The sequence below is a fragment of the Erinaceus europaeus genome, chromosome 12 (genome assembly GCF_950295315.1).
Source record: "Erinaceus europaeus chromosome 12, mEriEur2.1, whole genome shotgun sequence".
Lineage (NCBI taxonomy): Eukaryota > Metazoa > Chordata > Mammalia > Eulipotyphla > Erinaceidae > Erinaceus > Erinaceus europaeus.
In genome coordinates this window covers 36,277,354-36,301,952 of record NC_080173.1, presented here as the reverse complement: position 1 = coordinate 36,301,952, position 24,599 = coordinate 36,277,354, and the positions used below count along the sequence as shown (strand labels likewise).

Sequence of the window (24,599 nt, the reverse complement as noted above, 5' to 3'; positions counted from 1 at the left end):
TGGTGAGCTTTTTATATATTTTGTTTATTAGTTTCTTGTCTGAAGTATAATATATAAAGATCTTCTCCCATTCTGTGTGTGTATTTTTGTGTGGGTGGTGGTTTCTTTTGCTGTGCAGAAGCTTTTCAATTTTATATAGCCTCATTGATTTATTTCTGTTTTTTACTTCCTTACAATTGGATTTATGTAATTGAAAATGCCTATAAAATTTAGATGGAAAAGAGTGCTCCAACTCTAAGTATTTGATGGTTTCTGGTCTAACATCCAAGTCCTTGATCCATTTGGAATTTACTTTCATGTGTAGTGAAAGGTAGTGGTTCAGTTTCATATTCTGCATGTTTCAACCCACTTTTCCCAACACCTTTTGTTGAAGAGACTCTCCCTTCTTAGGGAGCTTGTTTTAATAGAACTGTTTCTGCTAATACCAACCTTTTCTGAGCCCACATCTACTCTTGCACAATCTTCCTAAAGATATATATTAGTTGTGACTTGAGAATCCTTTATGTGGATAATAAGTTTCAACCTTTATCTCTGTTTTACGATTGAAGATTTTAATCAGAGATGTTTTCCAGTGAGGTGAGGCAGGGTGGGGGTGGGGGAAGATTACAATGGTTATGCAAAGAGACTTTCATGCCTGAGGTTCCAAAGTCCCAGGTTCAATCCTCAGCACCACTATAAACCAGAGCTGAGCAGTGCTCTGGTAAAAAAAATGGAGGAGGGGAGGAGTGAAAAAAAGGAATAAGAAACTTAGAAATGTTTCCTTGTGTCAGAAATCACAGTACTGAACTAAATAATTATTTTTAGTATAAATGTTCTCCCTAAAAATGATTGAGTGTGGCAGGGAGCCTGAAGATATAGATTCATGACATGAGTTTTCAAGCTTACTTACAAGGCTGCCACTTAACTAAATTTCAGAACCCATGGATGTGGACAGACATAGGTACTAGATGATTCCATTAGTGAATTTCATTAATGCTCCTGATTCCTATAAATGGCATACTTTTAAAGGTGGGGTTACTGGATTTCTACTGAATGTTGATTTTTAAATGAAAGAGTATCTTCTTCTTCTCCTCCTCCTTCTCCTCCTTCTTCTTTTTCTGTAACAGTACAGACTGTGTATTTGGAGACCTATAAGTGCCTTGCCTCAGCCTTGTTCAGTGCATCTGGGAATAAGTGTGGGCTTATTGCAAATTCTAGGCATAATGCTTTGAGTGAGAAACCTAGCCTACAAGCCACCAATAGCCATGTCCAGCTTTCCTTTTTATTAGGAAAAGAGGACAGTGAATTTGGCAGATCCTGCTTGCCAAATCTGGCTTGTGTCTGATGTTACTGTCTTTTCAGATTGACACAAACTTCTGTAACAAAGGTCATCTTAATCTAGTTCCTGTTTTTTTAGTTTATTCTTTCCTACCCACTGGATGGTAGGCTCCCTAATTTTGTCTTTAGAAAGCTATGGAAGGGGAGTAGGGCAGTAGTGCAGCCAGTTAAGCACACTAAGCACAAGGACAGGTGTAAGGATCTCGGTTTTAGCCCCCAACACCCCACCTGGAGGGGCTTTGCTTCACAAGTGGTGACCAGGTCTGCGGGTGTCTATCTTTCTCTCCCCCCTCTCTCTTCCCCTCCTCTCTCCATTTCTCTCTGCCCTATCTAACAACGATGACATCAATAACAACAATAATAACTATAAAAATAAAAAAACAAGGGCAAAAAAGGGAAAATAAATAAATAAATATAAAAAAGAAAGCTATGGAAACATCTTTATTGGGAATGACTTCTGTGCTTCCTTTCTTCCTTCTATCCTTTTACTTTTTTAAAAATATATTTTATTTACTTATTAATTAAAGAGATAGGAAGAGAGAGGACCAGACATCACTCTGACAGATATACTGCTGGGGACTGAACCTGAGACCTCACACTTGAGAGTACAAAACTTTTATCTACAATGACACCTCCTGAACTACTGCAGTGGTTTCATACTTTCCTGTCTTCTATACTTTTGGTCAGTCCTCACCTTCTAGGTTATATTTTCTTAATGTGTTGCCCTTGGATTACCTGTGTCAGATCACCAATGATACGTTCAAAACATGTGGGTTATTGAATCTATTTAATCTGAATCTCTGGAATTCTCTGCCAAGAATGTGATTCAACATCTCTGGTGACTCCTACACCCATTTGGATGGCACCTGGAATTTAGAATTGTCAGTTCTTCACAGGGTAGTTGATTGAGCAACAAGAATAAATGCAACTGCCCATGATCTCACTCCACATTGAAAACAAATGATTCTTTTACAGAACTCTGAGTCAGATCAGGCAAAATCTGTGGCTTCTGTTCTTGCAGAAAATGTCAGTATTCACAATCACCAGAAATACACATACAGTCTGATACCTACTGTCTGTGCAGATTCACAGCTTGCTGACTCTGCTAGCTGAGTCCACTTAATCTTGCTGTCCCTTCAAAATTCTCCCAGCATCTCCATCACAAGGACTTCAGCTCTCTCTATCTGGGAGCATCCTGCCCCATATTCATGTCTCTTAACATCCCCTTTCCACCTCCATTTCCCATAGATTCCTGTTCAAATAAATATGACCATAGCAAACTCTCTGCCCCCCCCGCACTTTCTGAAAGAGAAGTCCCTTAATTCTCCATTGCCTTATCTTGTTGGATTTTATTTTTCTGTTATTTTCTTTTTCTTACTGATTTAATATTGATTTACAAAATTATAAAATGACAGATGTACAATTCCTCACTGTTCCTGCTGCCATAGTTGTGTGTCCCTATACCCTCCACTGAAAATTTCAGTAGTTCTCCCAAGGTCACAGATACAGGTTGACTTATTTCTATAACTATCTATATTTATATATATTTGCCTATTTTTTTCCTATGGTCCTGTCTTCTCTCCCTTTCTAAATCACACCTACACCTAATGCTACTTCCAAATATCATTCCTTTTTTGCTCTTCTGTCTCCTATTCCCTCTGGGAGTATAGACCAAAATTATTTTTGAGGTGCAGAAGGTGGGAGTTCTGGCTTCTGTAATTGTTTCTTCACTGGACATGGGCATTGGCAGGTCAATCCAGCTTGTTTCTTTCCCTATCCAGGTAGGGCTCTGGAGAGTTGAGGTTCTGGCACACATTGGTGATGTCCTTTGCTCAGGGAATCAGGATGGAATCAGCAACTTGGTGACTGAAAGTCAGTAAGATATAAAGGATGACAAAATGTCTAGTAAACATGAACCAAAAAGTAGGAATAGAGCAGATGAGAATAGGGATCTTAGGGTGGAAAGAAGTGAGGAAGTCTATTTTAGGTATGTTCCTAGGGTCCCATGACTTTAGTAATTTTTGCTTGAGCTTTATAGCCAATATGCTGGTAGACTAAAGATACTGTCTGGAAAGATGGTGTCAGAGTTGAGAGTAGAACTAGGAAGCAAGATTAGGGCAGAGAGTAGCTCCCAAACTTGAAGGAAGTATATAAATGCAATTAACTGTTTGCCATATTAGTCTAACCCAGAGCCCATATATACTCATATTTAGCACAGGAGCCTGTGTAACCTCCAAATCCCTGTCAGTCTGAGCTGCAGTTCATGGACAAAGCTGGGAACATTCTAGGCTGCACTTGTGTCAGGACCCGTCTTCCTCAAGTAGCAGAGTAGTCTTCCCAGCTTCCTTTCAGAGAGTGGGACAGTCCCTCTATTGCTACTTTATAGTGAGGGCATGGTTCTAGAGAGGTCCACAAAAGGGCTTATGATGATGTTTCTGTTGGAATTCACCAGTGATAGTGAAGAGATGTATTAGAGGTCTAGGACCATCATATCTATGTGGGAAACCAAAGATTCCCTGAGTAGGGCCCCAGATGATTAGGTGACCAGGTTTTGACCAAAAAATCCATCATGAAGATTAGCCAGTCTCTTGCCTTTAGCTGGCTTTTTTTTATATGCCTTTTAGCCAACAAATAAATAGATGGGATCTGTGAATATGACACTTAGCATCTATTTCATACTCATGAAAAGAGAAATTCTCCAAAGACAGAAATTTTGGTTAGTTATCATAACCAAAACCAGGAACTAGCACATAGTAGGTACTCAGCCACTTGTGACAGATGGATGTCAGTGACCCCCATACTCTGTTGCAGCTGTTGGCAATCTGGCTCCTGGCTGTGCAGTTTCTTACTAAAATTGCTCTCCTGAGATGCTGGGGTTCCCCGAGGGGAACGAGGCAGGAGTGAGTTCACTAAAGGGGTCTTCCTGCATATCGTGGCAGCAGACAATACACAGACCTCTTTAGGGTACTGTTGCGGGGAACATAACAAGTTTATTGACACAGTTACACATTTTTAAAAATTTTTTATTATATTTATTTATTCCCTTTTGTTGTCCTTGTTGTTTTATTGTTGTTGTAATTATTATTGATGTTGTTGTTGTTGGATAGGACAGAGAGAAATAGAGAGAGGAGGGCAAGACAGAGAGGGAGAAAGAGAGATACCTGCAGACCTGTTTCACCGCTTGTGAAGTGACTCCCCTGCAGGTGGGGAGCCAGGGGCTCGAACCAGGATGCTTATGCCGGTCCTTGCGCTTTGTGCCACCTGCACCCAACCCACTGTGCTACTGCTGACTCCCAACACAGTTATAAATTTATAAAGGGGTAGCTGTGCAGGGGAAGTAGCCAGCTGGTCAATGAGGTCAGTATCTCCTTATAAGGGAAAAGAGAGCAAGGCAATGAGAAGGTGATGCAGGAACAGGGAAATAGAAATATAAGGAAGGTGAAGCCCACCAGAAAGGGGGGAAGGGTGGGTGATGCAGCAAAACTGATAGGAAGGTTGGATTTCCCCTGTATACTCTTGCCACAACTTGCTCAGCCACAAGGCTGGAATGCCAAGGGGAGACTGATAGATGAACTTCCCGGGGGGGTCAGCCATCCATGTTCAAGCACACATCACATCCACACCGAGAGGCTATATGGTAGCACACCTGGTTAAATGAGCATGTTACCATGTGCAAGGACCCAGGTTCAAGCTGCCAGTCCCCACCTGTAAGGGGAAAGCTTCATGAGCAGTGAAGCAGTGCTGTAGGTATCTTTTCCTCTCTCTCTCTTCCCTTTCCTGTCAGTTTCTTTCTTTATCCAATAATTAAATAAATAATATTTTTTAAAAAACCACTCTCCTGGCAGTACCTCCTTTCCTCTACTTAAATATCTATAGCAAAAGAGAAATAGATTCGTTATTATTGCAAATTCAAACCTTCTGTTCTCAATGTTTAAGAGAAGTGTTACCCTTGAAGTTGCCATTGTAACTGTAACTATGAAAGTAAGAAGCCCAAGTAAGAAACTTTTTTTCAAATTGGATTGAGTTTTTCTTTGTTTCATCTAAGAAATTTTATACTAAGTCAATTAAATTAAATGACTTTGAATTTTGAAATGTCTACGTTCTAATGTTTTATTCAGCTTAATTGAATTTATTTGACATTGAAAGACCATCCAGATTTAAATCAGAGGTCCAAATGAACTAACAGATGGAGGCAGGCGTTTTTCTTCCAGTCATTTTTCAGTGTTAATGTGAGTAGTGCCTTGGTGCCATGGATGTGGGGCATAGAGGCCTGGATTTCTGGGGACCTTTACTGTGCTGAGGTTGTCAGCCCTTTTCTGAACTGTGCACTTACTCCTCTTCATGGTCCTCTGTGCTGTGCACTTGGCATTCATGCCCATGCTCCCTTATCTATCTACCTCTGCTAACACATCTCAACACTTCAGCAAAGTAACTGGACTCAAGGCAGATTGGTGAAAGTTTGTTTGATGGAACACCTTTAAAAAAAGAATATTTAAAAAAAAAAAGAATATTCTGATTGTTGGGAATAAAAACTACAAATTTATAGAAACTGTTAGTGATAGAAATGAGGTAAAATTTAATGCTGTTGAACAGATTTATTGTTATTATTATTATTATTACTCAGTGAATACACAGTGAAATGAACATTCCTCCTTGGAAGATTTGAAGCCAAGATTTAATTCTCATATACCAGAGCTGGGGAGATAGCACAACTAACTCACCAGACTTTCATGTCTGAGGGTCAGAGGTCCCAGGTTAGATCCTCAGCACAACATAGTAAGCCAGAGATAAGCAGTACACTGGTTAGGGAAAAAAACAAAAACAACCCCCCCCCAAAAAAAAAAAAAACCAATGAATCCCCCTGTGTCATTCCAGAATGATTCTGGAAATAACAGTACTATCACTTCACTTTTTACTTGAAGTTATCTTTAGTTATTATAACAATAGACTTTTGTGAAGTGAAAAGTGTCACTCTTAAAAATAAATTTCTCACTACAACAATAAAACAACAAGGGCAACAAGAGGGAATATATAAATCAATAAATATTTAATAAAAAAATTTCTCTTGCTTGGCACAACTGCAAAGCACTCTGGAGAAAGAGGGATGGCGTAGGGAAGGGTGCTGGGAAATTGTGCAGATGCAGTCACATCTGCCATGTTGTCCCCTCAGGCTATTGCTAGTTCCCGTGAGAGTTGGGACATTCTCGGAGCGCCTGTTCTGCCCTCAGGGCATTGTCTATTCCCCACGATATTTGGAGTGCTTTGGTTACTCCTCCCCCTTCCCATTCTCATGAGAGCTATTGCCATAAAATCCCTTCTTCTTCCGCACCCCACTCTCTTGCTGGCCCTTCACTTCGGTGTTTAGATGCAGGGAAGGTTGCTGCGTGAGGCGGCCATTTTTGCTACCTCCATGTGGCCCAAGCTGCTTCTCTCTCACCCAACTCTGAGGTGCCAGTGCAAATAAAGATTTGTGTTCCCTCTTCGCTCCGGATCTCCTCTCTCTCTTCTCCACGGCGCAGCTCGACAGAAGGGGTTTGAGGTCTTGGCACATGATGGTGGAAAATAACCTAAGTTGGGGGTGAAAGTGTTTTGCAGACACCTGTCATGGTGAGATAAGAAATTATACCCATGTGTCAACATCTGTACTGCAGACCATTAACCCCCTACCCCACAGCCATGTAAGAAAGAAAGTATAAAAACAGTCCCTCTTTCTGGCTTATTTAACAATGACCTTTTTGGTCAATACTGGCATTATAAACCATTTTGTAGGTTTCTTCAGGACTGTGTCCTTGCTATGAACTAGTAATAGTAGCAACTGCCCCAGTCTCTGAAGGGAGGCTGGGTCATCCTACTCTGTCACTTGAGGAAGACTGGTCCTGACATGAGTGCAACCTAGAATGTTCCCAGCTGTGACCATGGACTGTGAGCTCAGACTGACAGAGACTGTGCTAAATATGAATAGATGTGTTCCCTGGATTAGATTGATATGGTAAACAGTTAATTTCATTTATATACTTTCTTCAAGTTTGCGAGTAACTCTGTCCTAATCTTGCTTCCTAGTCCTTTTCTCAAACACCATCTTCCCAGACATTTTTATTTTAAAAAATATTTTGTTTATTTACATATTGGTTAGAGACAGAGAAAAATCAAGAAGGATGGGGAAGATAGCAAGGAAGAGAGACCTGCAGCCTTACTTCATCACTCAAAGCTTTCCCCCTGCAGTTGGGGACCAGGGGCTTGAACCTGGGTCCTTACACACTTATAATGTGTACCTTAAGCAGTTGTGCCACCACCTGGCCCCCCAGACAGTATTTCTAGTCTACCTCCATGTTAGCTATTAAGTTCAAGCAAAGATTACTAAGTCATAGGCTCCTAGGAACAGTGATTTAGTAGTTTTTGACTATTATATGCTGTGAAAACCCTTATACTTGTATGATGCCTGTGCATTTCTGAAATTGTATGAAAGGAAATTGCAGGGATTTAAAAAGACATCACTCTGCAGTTCTCCACACTTTCATCACCATCTCCCTGTCATCATTGCTACCTGCTTCCCCCATAGCTACTTCCACTTGTTTTCTTGGCTGTAAGATAAATGACATGGTGAGGATGAGTGGATCTGGAAAAAAAAAATCCCAAGCATAAAATCTTATGGATACTGTGAAATTGCTCCCCCAAATATTTGGCTGGGAGTCAACTCCTTTTTCTAGTGCAGCCAGTTGAAGGGCATTGTTGTGAGATACAGGGCAGGCCCCAAGTATCCTTCGATTGGTTGTATTTTATAGACAGAGATGCAGCCACTCACTCCCAAACTATTTCTACTCAAATAAGGAGGCCAGTCCACTGGATCCAAGGACTACATATAAATGGAAATACTGAACAGGATTCTGATGTTGCTTATAAGCAGTAAGTTGAAATACAACCCAACAAAAACAAATATAATATCTCTAAATCCCCTAACACACACACCTGTACTGGGGGAAAGTGCTGAATGTAGGAGCTTGAGGTCATGGCAACAGTAGGGGCAGCAAAGAGGTTATTAGGGACACAGGACTGACTGTCATTATTGTGTTTTTTGAGAGCACAGTTACTCTTGAGCAGTCATGTCTGTTATGAAGTTTGTCATGGCACTATTGATTTTCCAAATGGGTGACAATCTTTCAAAATCAGAAATGAAAGGAGTTTGCCAGAAGCTCACAGCACTGTTCTAGTCTTTTCACTGCACCTTAGAGGGGACTGTTTGTCCCAGATCTGCTATTCATCTGGGCAATAGAGGAGGTTCAGCACATACAGACACCTTTATGCAAAAGCAAAGGGTACATTTTGTGTGAGGTCTCTTCTTCTTTACACAAATTAATTGTACCACTTCTTTTATTAGTCCATTTGTTTTCTTTATTACTATTATTTATTGTCGGGGACATTGGCCTGAGCAATGTCATATGATTGTCTTAAAAGGAAGCCTGGGGAGTCCAGCAGTGGCACAGCAGGTTAAGTGCACACAGTGCAAAGAGGGAGGACTGGTGTAAGGATTGCAGTTTGAGCCCCTGGCTCCCTACCTACAGGGGAGTCGCTTCACAGCCAGTGAAGCAGGACTGCAGGTGTCTCTCTTTCTCTCCCCCTCTCTGTCTTCCCCTCCTCTCTCCATTTCTTTCTGTCCTATCCAACAATGACAACAATAATAACTACAACAATAAACCAACAAGGGCAACAAAAGGGAATAAATAAATAAATATTTAAAAAAAGGAAGCCTGTACAGTCCTGGTAGTTAGGGTCCAGGGAATACTGTATGGTTACTTCCATGAGCATCTGTATGGTTCTGATGGACAAGGTCCAAGAACACCTTGCTCTGACCTTTCACACGGCTGTATAGAAATCATTGGCAGATAGGCAAGGTTATTTTGACCTTGAGTACAGGTTGCAGCTGGGAGAAGGGAAAGTCAACGAAAGTTCTTGTTGTGTCTTCTCTACTTCACTGAGTTTAACTTTGGACACTGTGTTAACATGTTTTACTGTCTAAGCTGAGAACTAAAATCATTGTTGTTGCTTCACTATATAAGCTGAGCTCTGCTAAGAATAAAGTATCAGATGATCATTTTGATCCTTCTGTGCCCTGTCATTATTTTGCCCTCCTCTGGGGACCATTCAGCTTTGCCCAGGACCAGTCAACTTATTGGACAGAGACAGAAAAAGAGATGGAAGGGGAACTAAAGAGGGAGAAAGAAAGACACCTGCAGCCCTTCTTCACTACTTGCAGAAGTTTTCTTCTGCAAGTGAGGACTAGGGGCTTGACCTTGGATCCTTGCTCATGTGTGCTCAACTAGGTACACTGCCACTCAAACCCTGAATATTTCTTTTCATGTATGACATATGAGTGAGAGAGTTTCACATGAAATATATGGAGAAAGAAGCCAGAGCACCACTCATATATGCAGTAACTGAGAAACTTAAGACATTTAAGTCTGATCTCCTACTGTCAATAGTTGAGCTATTTCCCTGGCCTTCATTACTTCAATTATTTTTCCTCTTCCTCTTCTTTCTCTCCTCCTCCTCTTCCTTCTACTTCTCTCCTCCTCCTCTTTCTTATATCCTCCTTTTTAACCAGAGCATTCCTTAGCTAAGGCTTATGGTGATGTGGTGGACTGAACCCAGAACTTTGGAGCCTCAGGCATGGAAGTTATTTGCATAACCAAAATTATGCTGTCTCCCCAGCTTTTAGCTTCATGTGAAAGTTGTCTTTTATGTTTTCAGCTTGGTTAGGAGCCAGTGGGATATCAGTGTTCATCAGGCTAACATTTTCTTTTTAAACGGCTTAAACTTGAAGCTAATGGCAATGATTTATGGGGAAAAAATCAATCTGGTCTCAAGGTGGAGGCTGGCTCCAGACACTGGAGCTGGTTTCAGTTTTCTGGATTGACAGAATGAGCATCTCTGGGAAGATGAGGAGACCCCAGTGCTATTAATGGGCTGTGGATTTTTTTTTCATCAGAAAACTGCTCTCTCTGGATTATGGTGGTTCTGGGGATTGAACCTAAGAGCTCAGAGCCTCAGGCTTAAAAGTCATTCATGTAACCATTATACTGTCTCCCCTGCCCTCATCCTCAGGTTTTATAAACCTTTCTTACTTGAACAAATTTGGATAAATCAAAGAAAATCATTTCACTTAACTGGGTTCCCATTTCCCCTTAGCTTAGTCATTGTCAGCTAGAGGCCAACACTGAGCTGGCAGGAAAAGTGAATGAGGGAAGCTATGGTGAGCACTTTTGGCCTTATAAAACTGAATACCCCGCTAACTCCCCCATGAGAATCCAGAACTCCTTATCGAAAAGCAAAAGAACATGCCATTTCCTCCTTCTGGAAACACTTCCTTGCCTTCATTCTCCAGTAGATATGAAGTGGAAATCACCAGTAGATACAGGATAATATTTGGTTGTTGGAAAAGTCATGACACAATCTTGCATAGAAAAACACACACACACAAATGTGCCATGACTTTTCCAACAGCCCAATATTTAACTCTATTGTAACAAAGGGTCTGGGGAAGCAGCTGGGGGCCTTGACCCAGTCTAGGTGAGGTGAGGGGGACATCAGTCGGTTAAGCCTTTGGTGTTGCATGTTGGGCGTCATTCGTCTAATGACATTATCTTCCTTTCACTCCACAGAGAGATGGCCAAAGGCTATACTAGACTGGCCAGCTGAGTTTTAGTTGGACTGTGTCCTGCTGATTCACATACTACCTTCTGTTTGAATTAATGGACCTTAATCCTTTTATTTCCTTATCTTTCTTCCCAAGTACAACTTTGGATAGTAGCCCATGTTTCACTTCAAAGACTTCTGACCTTGTGTGGGCAAGTGGGAAAAAAGCCATAGAAAATGAGAGCACCAGGGTTTCCCATGTGTGCTTACTGCTGTAGGAGCCAGCAGCTGAGGCCAGCCACAGAGAGTCCCCATTGGTCTTCTGGCCTCACGCTGTGCCTCTTGTCCCAGTTAATTGCCTCCTAAAATCCTGCCAGACACCACAGATGGTAGGAGCGGATCTGCAGCCTGTCCTCATCATCAGGAGTAACACTGAGGCTATTTAAGTGGTGTTTGTACTCCTGTGAAAAGCCCACCCTGCATTTCCTGTAGGGAGGAAGGAGATGGCCTTGGGTTTGGCACAGACCTGGCTGCACTTATCCATGCGTATGAAGTCACCCCAGGCCTTGGTGCCACCAGTTTCCCATTTAAGTTTTTCTCCTCAGCGGGGAACTGTCCCCCAAACCATCACCACCATGTGGTAGATGTGATCAAAGGCCCTGGCTGGGAATTTACTTCCAGCTGGATGCACTTCACATGTCTGAAGATGCTCCCACATGTGGGAGGTGTGGAGCAGTACAGAGGTGACATATGTGGGCTGTGTGAATACCACTGACCTGTGTGTCCCTCTCCCCCTCAGGTGCGCATCTTCACCTACCTCATTGGGCGGGAGGCCGCATTTGCAGACAACCTCAAGTGGATGGCCTGTGCCAACAAAGGTAGGTCTCCCTCTGTCCTCCTTGTGTTCTCTGAATCACGTCTCCTGAGCTAGTTAGAAATAAGGACACTTCTGAGAGAGTTCAGCACTTTAAAAGGAGACAGTGAATGCTAAGATAAGATTTAGGTATGTACTGTGTTATAATATATATTTTGTCACCAGAGTTACCTCTGGGATGCAGTGCCTGCACAACTCCCACCATTCTAGGATAGAGTGTGAAGCATAGACAGCAAGAGAATGAAACATTACTGTTTGCAAGGACTCAGGTTCAAGCCCCCAGTCCCCACCTGCAGTCAGGGAGCTTCATGAGTGATGAACTAGTACTGCAGGTATCTCTTTTTCGCTCTCCCTCTATCTCCCCTTTCCTCTCACCTCTCTGTCCTATCAAAAAGAAAATAGAAAAAAACATGGCCACTAGTACCCGAGCCCCAGGAATAACCCTGTGACAGAGGAGAGAGAGAGAGAGAGAGAGAGAGAGAGAGAGAGAGAGATACAGCATTGCTTTACCACTCCTGAAGTAACACTATCCCACCACTCCCTGAGGTGGGGGAGTGGGATTTTAAATCCAAGCCCTCATACATGATAATGTGTGCACTCTACCAGGTGCACCACCACCCAGCCTTTCTTTTTTAATTTCTTTTTTTTTTAATTTTTATTTTTTTTAATTTTTAATTTTTATTTATTTTCCCTTTTGTTGCCCTTTTTTTTTTAATTGTCGTCCTTGGATAGGACAGAGAGAAATGAAGAGAGGAGGGGAAGGCAGAGAGGGGGAGAGAAAGACAGACACCTGAAGACCTGCTTTACCGCTTGTGAAATGACTTCCCCTAAAGTGGGGAGCCAGAGGCTTGAACTGGGATCCTTCCGCGGTCCTTGTGCTTTGTGCCACGTGCACTTAACCCGCTGCACTACCACCTGACTCCTTCTTTTTAAATTTCTATATGCCCTGGCCTTTGTCTTCTCTATAGATAGAACTTCTCAGCTAGGGTGTGTGCAGAGCCAGAAAATGACCACTCAACTATTTTTATAACAGGTATCATGAGCAAGGCCTGCTATTGGGCAGAAGGCTGATGAGCAACTCTAAACTGATTTTAAGCCTGTCTTCTTTTCAGCCCTCAACAGCATAAAGAGATGACAGTAGTGAGCTTGGGCCAGGAACCCTACTATCAAATTGGGTGAGGGCAGATCTGCGCTCTGTGGGGACTTCACATTGTGAGAGATAACTTAAAGGCATTACTTTCTGTCCATCTCCCCTTGGCTTGTCACCATCTTGAATTACCCACTTCTCCCTGAAGCTGTCTTTTGAGTGCTTGCCAATTTCCTCATCTAAATCATGAAGAGCTCCAAGTATAGTTTCTACCACCCCCTTGGAGCCCTACAACAACATATTCTACAAGTATAACATTTTAGTTTACTGACTAGCTTTTCTCACTAAAGGTCTCAGGAACTCGGATGGCTTCAAGCAATGCATTTGGCTTTATTTTAGGGGCAAATAAAAGAGCCTTATATGTGGGAGCTGAGTAGTCCTCGCTTTCCTCTGGGTAAGAGGTCATTTTTGTAAAAAGTTTTCCAACCCTATTGACGTTTGAAAACCTTGAGTGAGTTCCACTTTTCCTAGTTTTTCCTCTACTCTTGTGGTCATGGAGGGAAAAAAAATAAAATCTCCTTTCCATTAATTTTTTTTTTTAAATTGCCCTGTTGTTCCTGCCACATCAGATTGAAGCCCTTCCCATCAGTTTGCCTGCATTTAGTCATGGGGTATTGTGTTTACCACTGTCTGTGTCCAGCTGATGAAAATTACTCCAATTGAAGTCTTGTCTTCATCAACTAATATTACACCATAATTTAGTTTTAGTCATTGTTTATAAGAACCTTTGAAGCATCCCTTTGAAGGCAAATTAGTCAATGCAAAGTATTTCAGGGCCTGGGTATAGAATATAGCCCTTATGATTTAGAAGTCCTGAGTAGAACCACTTGGAAAAATCCAAGGAGGTAATAGTAGCTGCTGGACTGGGTAGGCCATTGGATTCCACAGTGATTTTCCTTTTCTTCCTGTCCAAATCCAAGATGTTAGGATACCGTGCCTTCCCTGCCAGAGGCAGGAACTCCTTCACAAAGGTTTCTACTTTCCTTGTCCTGCTTTGTTTTTTAAAAGCACTTTGGAAGTGATATGCTGCTGTTTTCCACTGTGCAAAGTGGCCTTTGCCATCAACTGGCAGGTTCTGAGCATCTGTACCTCTGTAAACAATGACATCACAGTGCATCGCGTAGAGGGTTTCAGACCTTGTGGCATTGGTAAGCAAATTTTCTCTGATGGTCATCCATTAAATCACTGTTTACAGCCTCAGATTGTTAGAGGGTGGAGGTAGAGTTGCATTTTTCAACTGCAGTGACATGGTGGGGTTGGGGAAGGGTGCAGCCCTGACATAGTTTCACCCTGAATCAGCCAAATCATCCAGTAAAATGAAACATTAGCATTTAGGGGAACAGAGCAGACTCAGGAGCTCACAGAGAAAGCCATTGACTGATTGACCTCAGTGACCCTGGGGAGGAAGGAGCAGGGACAGTTGGGGCTAGAGTGTCCGCCCCAATCAGTGGTGGAGGTCCTGACAGAGGCCCAGAATTTCTTGTTTGGAAGTCTGGTAGCTATGGAGACAGTCCTCAGCCAGTGAACCTTTGACACTGTTCCCTGGAAATGACTGTCTGGGGGGACATTCCTACCCCCTTGCAGCCGGGTTTTGCTACCTCCTATAATCTAGCAAAAGCCAGAGTGTGTTTCATTTTATGCATAACTACCTTCTATCTTGAGGGAACCAGCCCTAATGAGGCAAAACAGCAAAAATATTTTAAAGGCATCAACACAGTCATTGCCACCAGAGAGGGCTAAGGCACTGGAAGTTTTGTATCATCATTGTTGGATTAACAAGTGAGCTGGGAGAACTGTGAAGAGCAGCAGGCTGGCCCAGATATTCCATAAAGCCAGAATGACCTTCTCGAATCTCCAGCGTGCCAAGATTTTAAATAAGCGCTGCCTGATTCTCCTTCAAAAGTCATGGTGACTGGAGTGTTGCCCAGCTGTGCAAATAAAGATGGGCCTCTGTGTTTGGGTTCTCAACCTATCAGTCATCATTATGTGGAATGGAAGCGACACATGAGGTTTCCTTAGCTGTCTGTTCAAGCTTGTCCATTTTGTCCATTTAATGGCCATTCTCTCCTCATATGGAAGAGAATGGGTGGGCTGGGCCCTCCTTGGACATTCATTCCCACACTCTTACCCCATTACATTATTCTTACATTATTTCAAGGGTCATGTCTCATAGAGATAACTTCAAATTCATTTGGGCAGAATGGCTGCAGATGGGAATGGGGAATAAGTGGCAATTGAACAGTTGTTATTATTCAGAACAGTAAGCAAAGTGGCAGTTATTCAAATGCCTTTACTTATAAAATATTTATTTATTAATTATGGGGAGGAGAGAGAGCCAGAATATTGCTCTGGCACATGCAATGCTAGGGATCTAACTTAAAACCTTTTGCTTTTAAAATACTAAGTTCCATCCACGATGCTACTCTCAGGCTGCAATAAAAAGCTTGGTAGTAAGTCTTCCCCATTTTTTTTTCATCCAGAGCACTGTTCAGCTCTGGCTTATGGCAGGTGCTAAAGATTGAGCATAGGATCTTGAATCCTCTGGCATAAAAGTCTTGCATAACCATTGTTCTATCTCCCAGGTCAGATACCTTTGTATAATTCTTCAAAAAAAAAGTTTGACCAATATCTCCTCAATTTCCTTCTCCCCCCAGCCTCTGATGACTATCACTCTACTCCCTGTTTCTGTAAATTTGGTTTTTCAGCTTCTACATATATTATCTTCTACATATATTATCTGTTTCTCCCTGTCTGACTTACATCATTGGTCATAACATCCAAAAAGCTCATCTATGTCACTATAGATGATAGATTCATTTTCTCTTATGGCTAGATAATATTCTACTATCTTACTTTATCACTCTTTCTCCTTCTTTGATTACACACAGACGCATACCTTATATTTTCTATACATCTCTTCATTGATAGACACTTGGTAGTTGTACAGATTTTTCTTTCTTTCTTTATTTTTTTAAATTTATTTTTATTTAAGAAAGGGTAAATTAACAAATCCATAGGGTAGGAGGGGTACAACTCCACACAATTCCCACCAACCAATCTCCATATCCCACCCCCTCCCCTGATAGCTTTCCCATTTTCTATCCTTCTGGGAGCATGGACCCAGGGTCCTTGTGGGTTGCAGAAGGTAGAAGGTCTGGCTTCTGTAATTGCTTCCCCGCTGAACATGGACATTGACTGGTTGGTCCATACTCCCAGTCTGCCTCTCTCTTTCCCTAGTAGGATGTGTCTCTGGGGAAGCGGAGCTCTAGGGCACATTGGTGGGGTCTTCAGTCCATGGAAGTCTTCCCGGCATCCTGATGGCATCTGGAACCTCGTGGCTAAAAAGAGAGTTATCATACAAAACCAGACAAATTGTTGAGCAGTCATGGACCCAAAAGTTGGACTAGTGGAGAGGAAGTATTAGGGGGGTACTCACTGAAAACTCTAGTGTACTTCTGCTTTCAGGTATATATTTTGCACTGGTTTATGGATAAGTGTGAACATATGCTCTCTCTCACAGAACCTGATCTATATCTAGGTTTTGGGACTTTGTTAGAAAGGGAACCACCTGGGATGGAATTAGAGAATACTATGAAAGGAAAGTTCTCACCTGAGTAATGAAGCTGAAGGGTTGTTATTCCACACCTGAAGTCTCTGGACACAGTCTGAAGTGAAGCATGTTGAGGTGGCAGTCATTGCATTGGTTAGGTTGTGATTGGCAGATGCAATATTATTTGATATGGATTGGGAGAGGCATGCGGGAAAGTGGGCCCTATCCTAAGGTTCTAGGACTGGGGAAGAAATATAGGCTCTATAGTGGAGATGTGAGGTTCCTGCAGTCATAGGGTTCAAAAAGACAATGGATAGTTAATGTTATCATCACATTATTTGGTAATTGGGTTAACTTTGAAAAGTCCTTATGTTAGAGTTTGCTATATAGTACCCAGTATCTTGTTAGTAGCTGTGCCATTGGTTGCTTCTGAGCAACCATTGGTTCTCTTCTTTTGAGAGAGTCTGCATATCAAATACACAACCTAAATATTAAAAAGACTCAGTCTGTGTTTTAAAAACTTCGAGACATACAATTAATTTTCCCCCTCATACTAATTAACTAGTGATTTATATGACTACACTTTACTAGTAGTGTACATAAACACCATTCCCACCACCAAAAGACTATGTCCCATCCAATCCACCCACCCCCACCCCCCAAAGGCCCAGGACTGCATGTCTACCCCTCACCACAGGGTTTTTACTTTGGTGCCCTACTTTCAATTTCATCAGATCCTGCTTTTAGTTTCCCTTTCAGATCTTCTTTCTCAACTTCTGTTGATGAGTAGGATCATCCCATACTCATCTTTATCTTTCTGACTTAGCTCACTTAACATAATTCCTTCTAGCTCCATCCACGATGGGTCAGAGAAGGTGGGTTCATTGTTCTTGATAGCTGTATAGTATTGCTTTGTGTATATATACCACAGCTTTCTCAACCACTCATCTGTTGTTGGGCACCTGGGTTGCTTCCAGGTTTTAGCTATTATGAATTGTGCTGCTATGAACATAGGAGTACACACCTCTTTTTGGTTGGGTGTTGTGGAGTCCTTGGGGTATAACCCCAGTAGAGGAATTACAGGATCATATGGAAGGTCCATGTCTAGCCTTGTGAGAGTTATCCAGACTGCTCTCCACAGAGGCTGGACCAATTTACATTCCCACCAGCAATGTAAAAGGGTTCCTCTGACCCCACAGCTTCTCCAGCATTTGTTGGTGCTGTCCTTTTTGATTTATGCCATTCTCACAGGAGTGAGGTGGTATCTCAATGTTGTCTTAATTTGCATTTCTCTGACAATCAGTGACCTAGAGCAGTTTTTCATATGTTTGTTCGCCTTTTGGATCTCCTCAGAGGTGACTGTTTTGTTGATATCCTCTGCCCATTTTTGAATGGAGTCATTTTGCTTTTTTGGTGCTAAGCTTGCTGAGCTCTTTATATATTTTGGTGATTAGTTTCTTGACTGATGTATGGCATGTGGAGATCTTCTCCCATTCTGTGAGGTATCTCTTTGTTTATTTAATAGTTTCTTTGGATGTGCAGAAGCTTTTCAATTTGATGTAGTCCCATTGGTTTGTTTCTGCTTTAGTCTTCCTTGCAATTGGGTTTGATTCATCAAAGATGTCCTTGAGGTGTAGGTGGGAAAGTGTTTTACCAATATTTTCCTCTAAGTATTTGATTGTTTCTGGTCTGACATCTAGGTCTTTGATCCATTTGGAGTTGATTTTTGTTTCTGGTGAGATAAAGTGGTTCAGTTTCATTCTTCTGCGTGTTACAACCCAGTTTTCCCAGCACCATTGATTGAAGAGAGCCTCCTTTTTCCATTTAAACCTTTGGGCCGCCTTATCAAAGATTAGATGTCCATAGGTATGGGGATTTATTTCTGGGCTTTCAATTCTGTTCCACTGGTCTGTGTGCCTATTTTTGTTCCAGTACCATGCTGTTTTGATGATGATAGCTTTATAATACAGTTTGAGATCTGGGAGTGTGATGCCTCCATTTCTGTTTCTTTTCCTCAAGATGGTTTTGGAAATTTTAGGTGTTTTCAGGTTCCAGATAAATGATTGTAGTGTTTGTTCTATTCTCTTAAAGAAGCTTGGTGGAACTTTGATGGGTATTGCATTAAATTTGTATATGTCTCTGGGGAGAATATTCATTTTGATGATATTTATTCTTCCAATCCATGAGCATGGGATATCTTTCCATTTCTTGGTATCAGTTTCTATTTCTTTGAGTAGCAACTCATAGTTTTCAGCATACAAGTCTTTCACTTCTTTGGTCAACTTTATCCCTAGTTATTTGATTGATTTTGCTGAAACAGTAAATGGGAGTGATTTCTGGATGTCTTCTTCTTCAGATTTAGTGTTTGCATAAAATAAATGCCACTGATTTTTGTACATTGATTTTGTAGCCTGACACCTTGATATGCTGCCTAATAAATTCCAGTAGTTTTCTGCTGGATTCTTTAGGTTTTTCTATGTATACTATCATATATTTGCAAATAGTGAGAGCTTGACTTCTTCCCTTCCAATCTGTATTCCTTTGATTTCTTTCTCTTGCCTGATTGCTATGTAAGAACTTCCAATACTATGTTGAAGAGTAACGGTGACAGTGGACAGCCCTGTCTAGTCCCCGATCTGAGGGGGAATGCTTTCGGCTTCTGTCCATTGAATATGATGTTGGCTGTAGCTTTGCTATATATAGATTCCATTATCTTGAGGAATTTCCCATCTATTCCTATTTTTTTGTAGAGTTTTGAGCATGAATGGGTGTTGGATTTTGTCAAAGGCTTTCTATGCATCTACTGAGATAATCATGTGGTCTTCGGCTTTGCTTTTATTGATGTGGTAAATGACATTGATTGACTTATGGATGTTGAACAAACCTTGCATTCCTGGGATGAATCCCATTTGGTCGTCATGAACAATCTTTTTGATGTGCTGCTGTATCCGGTTGGCCAAGATCTTGTTTAATATTTTGGCATCTATGTTCATCAGAGATATTGGTCTGTAGTTTTCCTTTTTTGTTCTGTCCCTATCAGTTTTTGGTATCAGGGTGATGTTGGCTTCATAGAAGGTGGAAGGGAGTATTCCTGTTTCTTCAATCTTATGGAAAAGCTTAAGAAGTATGGGTATTAACTGTTTCCTGAAAGTTTTGTAGAATTCATTTGTGAAGCCATCTTGTCCAGGATTTTGTTGTTGGGGAGATTCTTTATAATGGTTTCAATTTCTTTGTAATTGGTGCATTTAGATTTTGTAGTTCTTCTTGGTTCATTTTTGGAAGGACATATGCTCCTAGAAATTGTTCCATTTCTTCCAGATTCTCTAGCTTGGTGGCGTTTAGTTCTTCATAGAAGTTTCGTATGATTCTCTGGATTTCTGTGGTGTCAGTTGTGATATCTCCTCCATTGTTTACAATTCTATTAATTTGAGTCTTCTCTCTTTTTTGTTTGGTGAGTCTGGCTAGGGGTTTGTCAATTTTGTTTAATCTTTCAAAGAACCAACATTTGTCTTCATTGATCTTTTGTATGGTTCTCTTATTTTTTATGTTGTTTATTTCTGCTCTAATTTTAGTGATTTCTGTCCTTCTGGTTGCTTTAGGGTTCCTTTGTTCCTCTTTGTCTAAGTCCTTGAGGTGTGCAGTAAGGTAATTCATTTGAGCTTTTTCTTGTTGTTTAATATGTGATTGTATGGCGATAAGTTTTCCTCTCAATACTGCTTTAGTTGTGTCCCAAATATTTTGATAGGTTGTGTCTTCATTTTCATTTGTTTCCAGGAACATTTGAATTTCCTGCTTGAGTGAATCTCTGACCCAGTGGTTCTTAAGGAGCATGTTGTTTAGTTTCCAAATTCTGTGTCTTTTAATAATTTTATGTTTGTTGTTAAATGTTAGTTTTACTCCACTGTGGTCTGAGAAGATACTTGGGGTGATTTCAATGCTCTTGAATTTATTGATGCTGTCTTTGTGGCCTAACATGTGGTCTATCCTTGAGTATGTGTTATGTGGATTTGAAAAGAAGGTATATTCCAGTTTTTTGGGGTGAAGCACTCTAAAAATGTCCAAGAGGTCTAGTCTCTCAGTCTCTTCATTTAATTCTCTTGTATCTTTGTTGATTCTCTGCTTTGTTGATCTGTCTAAGTGTGAGAGTGGGGTATTAAAGTCTCCCACTATTATTTTATTACTATTGATGTATTTCTGAAACTCTTTCAGTAGTTGCTTGATGTATTTAGATGGTCCCTCATTGGGTGCATAGATGTTAATAATTGTTAAGTTCTTGGCTGATTGATCCTCTAATAATTATGTAATGTCCTTGCCTATCTTTTATTACTTTATTTAATTTAAAAGCTATTGTGTCTGAGATGAGAATGGCTGTTCCTGCCTTTTTTTGTTGTCTGTTAGCCTGTATGATAGTTTTCCATCCTTTCACTTTAAGTCTGTGTTTATCTTGTTGTGTCAGATGGTATTCCTGCAAGCAGCATATGGTTGGGTTATGTTTTCTGATCCATCCCCCTACTCTGTGCCTTTTGATGGGTGAGTTTAAGCCATTGACCTTTATTGATATTATGGATTTAATGTATTGTTGTGCCATTGTTCAACAATTTTTTGTTTGCTCTGATATATTGCAAATATTATAGTGATATTTTTTATAAGATGCTTTTTAGAACCTCTTTTAGGGCCGGTTTGGTAATGGTTGCCTCCTTTAACTGTTGTTTGTCTAAGAAGGTTTTGATCCCTCCATCTAGTTTGAATGACAGTCTAGCAGGATATATTATCCTTGGTTGAAACCCTTTTTCATTCAGGGCTTGATAGATATCTGCCATTCATTTCTGGCTTTTACAGTTTGAGTGGAGAAGGATGCTGATAGTCTTATGGGTTTTCCCCTGTATGTGACTTTTTTTGTTTTTCTCCTTTAGCCTTTAGGATCCTTTCTTTATCCTTACTTCTTCTCATTGTGATTATGATGTGTCTTGGTGTCTTCAGGTCTGGGTTGATTCTTTTTGGAACTCTCTGGGCCTCTTGAATCTTAATGTCCTTTCTGTTATTCAGGTCTGGGAACTTTTCTTCTATAATTTTCTCTAGAATATTTACTTCCCCTTCCTCTCTTTGTTCCTCTGGCAGGTCAATTATACGAATGTTACTTCTTTTAAGATCATCCCACATGTCTCTGTTGTTGTTTTCAGTGTTTGTCAATCTCTTTTTGAGCTCTTTCACCTCTTTCTTAGTTTTCTCTTACTCATCCTCTCTCTGACTAATTGTGTTTTCTGCTTCTGTTAGTATGCTTTCCGTTCCCTCAGCTTCTTTCCTCAGTTCAGCTATTTCAGCTTTCAGTTCTCTAATTGCCTCGAGATAATCAGTATTTTCCTTGGGGGTCTCAACTGTTGTTTCCCTAATACTGCCATTCCTTTCCTCCAATGTTGTTTTCATTTCTGTGATTAATAAGTTTATTATTGCTTGCATACTTTTCTTATCTATGGTTACTTCTGGCTGATTTGTAGTTTCTTCTGGGCTCTTGTCTTCATTCATTGGAGTAGCAGTTTTATTTGTTTTTCATCTACCCATTTTTTTGATTTATGTGTTTCTTATTTTTATGTTCTGTTGTTCCTCAGTTGTTGTGTTTTGAGTATAATCAACACTGTACTAAATACCTTTATGACAAATGCAATCACCAACCTCAGGAATTACAATAGCAACTGAAGCAAGGATTGAAGCAGTTTAATCACTACTAGTTAGCCAAACAATGTCACCAGTCCATGAAAAAATAGCAACCAAGTCCAAGTGAAGAAAAGAGAAAGGAAAGAAGACAATTATGACAAGAATAGACAATTATGCAAATCTACTATCCACTGTATATTTTAGGAGTAGCAAGAGGAGAAAGGAAAGTAGAACAGGGATATACACATAGAGAGTCCACTCTGAGTCAGATTTTTCCCCCAAAATAATTCACAAATGAATATCAGTGAATTCAGAAAGACAAAGTAGAAGGAAGGAAGAAATGGAAGAAAAGATTAAAAAAAAGAGAAACAAGAGAGATAACAGAAAAAAGATAAGAAAAATCTGTAATAAAAGAGCAGTGAAAGGAGAGTTTTTTAATTGACTAATTTATTTTTTATTTTATTTTATTTTTTTAATTAGCTAGGAGGAGGGAGAAGGGGAGAGTCTGTAGAAGAGGTAGGAGTAATGAAACAAGTTCCTCTTGCAATGGACAAGATGCCAGTCCCCTATCAATGAAAGATACCCTAAGAGTTAATTCTGGTCAACCTAAAGGAGGGGGGAAGATATACACATTTATATAATATTAATAATAAAATAGAGCAGGGTAAAAAACCTGTCCCAGATTGCCTCAAGCCTACTGAGCAGAGGCAGCTGATTGTTAAGAAAGAAAAAAAACACCTCAGGACTAGACAAGAATATTAGGAATAGAAGTTATGCAAATCTACTATCTACTGTATATTCTAGGGGTAGGTAAAGGAGAAAGGGAAGTAGAGCAGAGATACACACAGAGAGAGTCCACTCTGAGTCATATTTCTTCCCCAAAATAGTTCCCAAAGGTTTATCAGTGAATTCAGAAAGCTCAAGGAGGAAGGAAGAAAGGATGACAAGAATGAGAAAAATAAGAAAAAAGGAAGAGAGAGAAAAAATAAAAAGATAAGAAAAAGAACGGGAATAAAAGAGCAGTGAAATGAAAGAGTTTTTTATTTATTTATTTATTATTATTTAATTAGCTATGCGGGGGGGAGAGAATGGGTAGGGGCGGTAGGAAAAGTGAAGTAAGTTATTTTAGCAGTGAATAAGACACCCAGTTCCCTAGCAATGGAAAATACACTAAGAGTTCATTCTGGTCAACCTGAAGGATAGGGGGAAAGGGGTACGCATTTATCTTGTATTGATAATAAAATAGAACAGAGTAAAAAACCCTGTTCTGTCTTCAGCTTGGATGGCTTCAGATTGCCTCAGGCCCCCTGAGCAGAGGCAGCTGATTGGCTACTTAGAAAGAAAAAAAGGCCAAAGGTTTCAGAAGGGAATAGAATTGGAATCAATGGTACCCCCTGGGGGGACAGGAATCTTGGTAAAGAAAGAAGCTGAGCAGGGAAGCCTGCTAAGAGCAGATCTCTGGTCCCCAGGGACTGGTTATGGGGGGGAGGGGGATACGCTTCAGGAATAATAATTTAAAAGAAAAAATTTTTTCCATTTCTTTTTACTGTATTTTCTACCCCAAATTGAGTTATAGTCACCTCCTTGGTGTTACCGCTAGGACCCCTTATTGACTGGCCTACTAAAGGCAAAAAATCCTACTGTTTCCAGTAGATGTGGTCGGAGCTCAAGCCACTAGCAGCTTCTCATTCTGCCATCTTCTGGCCAGATTTTTCTTTACTTCTTTCTCCCCTCTCTCCCCATCCTCCCTTCCTCTGTCCCTTCCTCCCTCTCTCCCTCCCTCCCTCCCTCCCTCCCTTCCTCTCTCCCTTCCTCCCTTCTTTCCTTCCTTCCTTCCTTCCTTCCTTCCTTCTTCTCCTTCCTGTGACAGAGAGGCAGAGAGGCAGTGAAATACAGTAGGGGCAGGCTCAAACCCAAGTCTTGCACATGGTAAAGCAGCATGCTAGCCAAGTGAGGACTTTTGTCAGCCATAGGTTCTTCCTTTATAGTCAACAAAACATGAAAAATTGAGTAAAGGTAGTGGTTATAAAGATTAAAATTGTGATAATGCTGTAAATAGCAACTTTGAACAACCAACTCTTTACTAACTGCAAATCAGCAGCGTATTTCATACATCATCTTTTTAAAAAATTTATCTTTATTTATTTATTGGATACAAACAGTTAGAAATTGAGAATCCAAGGTCAGCTAGAGAGGAAGAGAGACAGAGACATACCAGCAGCACTGCTTCACCACTCGAAAAGCTTTCCCCCTGCAGGTGGGGAGCAGGGGCTCAAACCTGGGTCCTTGTGTACTGTAACATGTGTGCTCAGCTAGGTGTGCCATCATCTTTTTTGGTTACTAACCAATCAATTATCATTGGGTCAAATGGAAATACCACATGAGGCCGTCTACTCATCTTGTCCATTTTGGATGAGTTAGTGGTCATT

The 24,599-nt window shown here is 40.8% G+C and overlaps 1 protein-coding gene across 3 annotated transcripts in view; it reads left to right on the top strand.

The window, feature by feature from the left end:
- The window catches only part of CACNA2D3 (calcium voltage-gated channel auxiliary subunit alpha2delta 3), a 1,089,122-nt gene that overhangs the window by 686,040 nt on the left and 378,483 nt on the right, over positions 1 to 24,599 (top strand). For all 3 annotated transcript variants that reach the window (XM_060203105.1, XM_060203104.1, XM_060203106.1), the window contains exon 12: positions 11,747 to 11,825. In XM_060203105.1, coding sequence (XP_060059088.1) covers positions 11,747 to 11,825 — 79 coding nt within the window. The remainder of the gene's footprint in view (positions 1 to 11,746; positions 11,826 to 24,599) is intronic.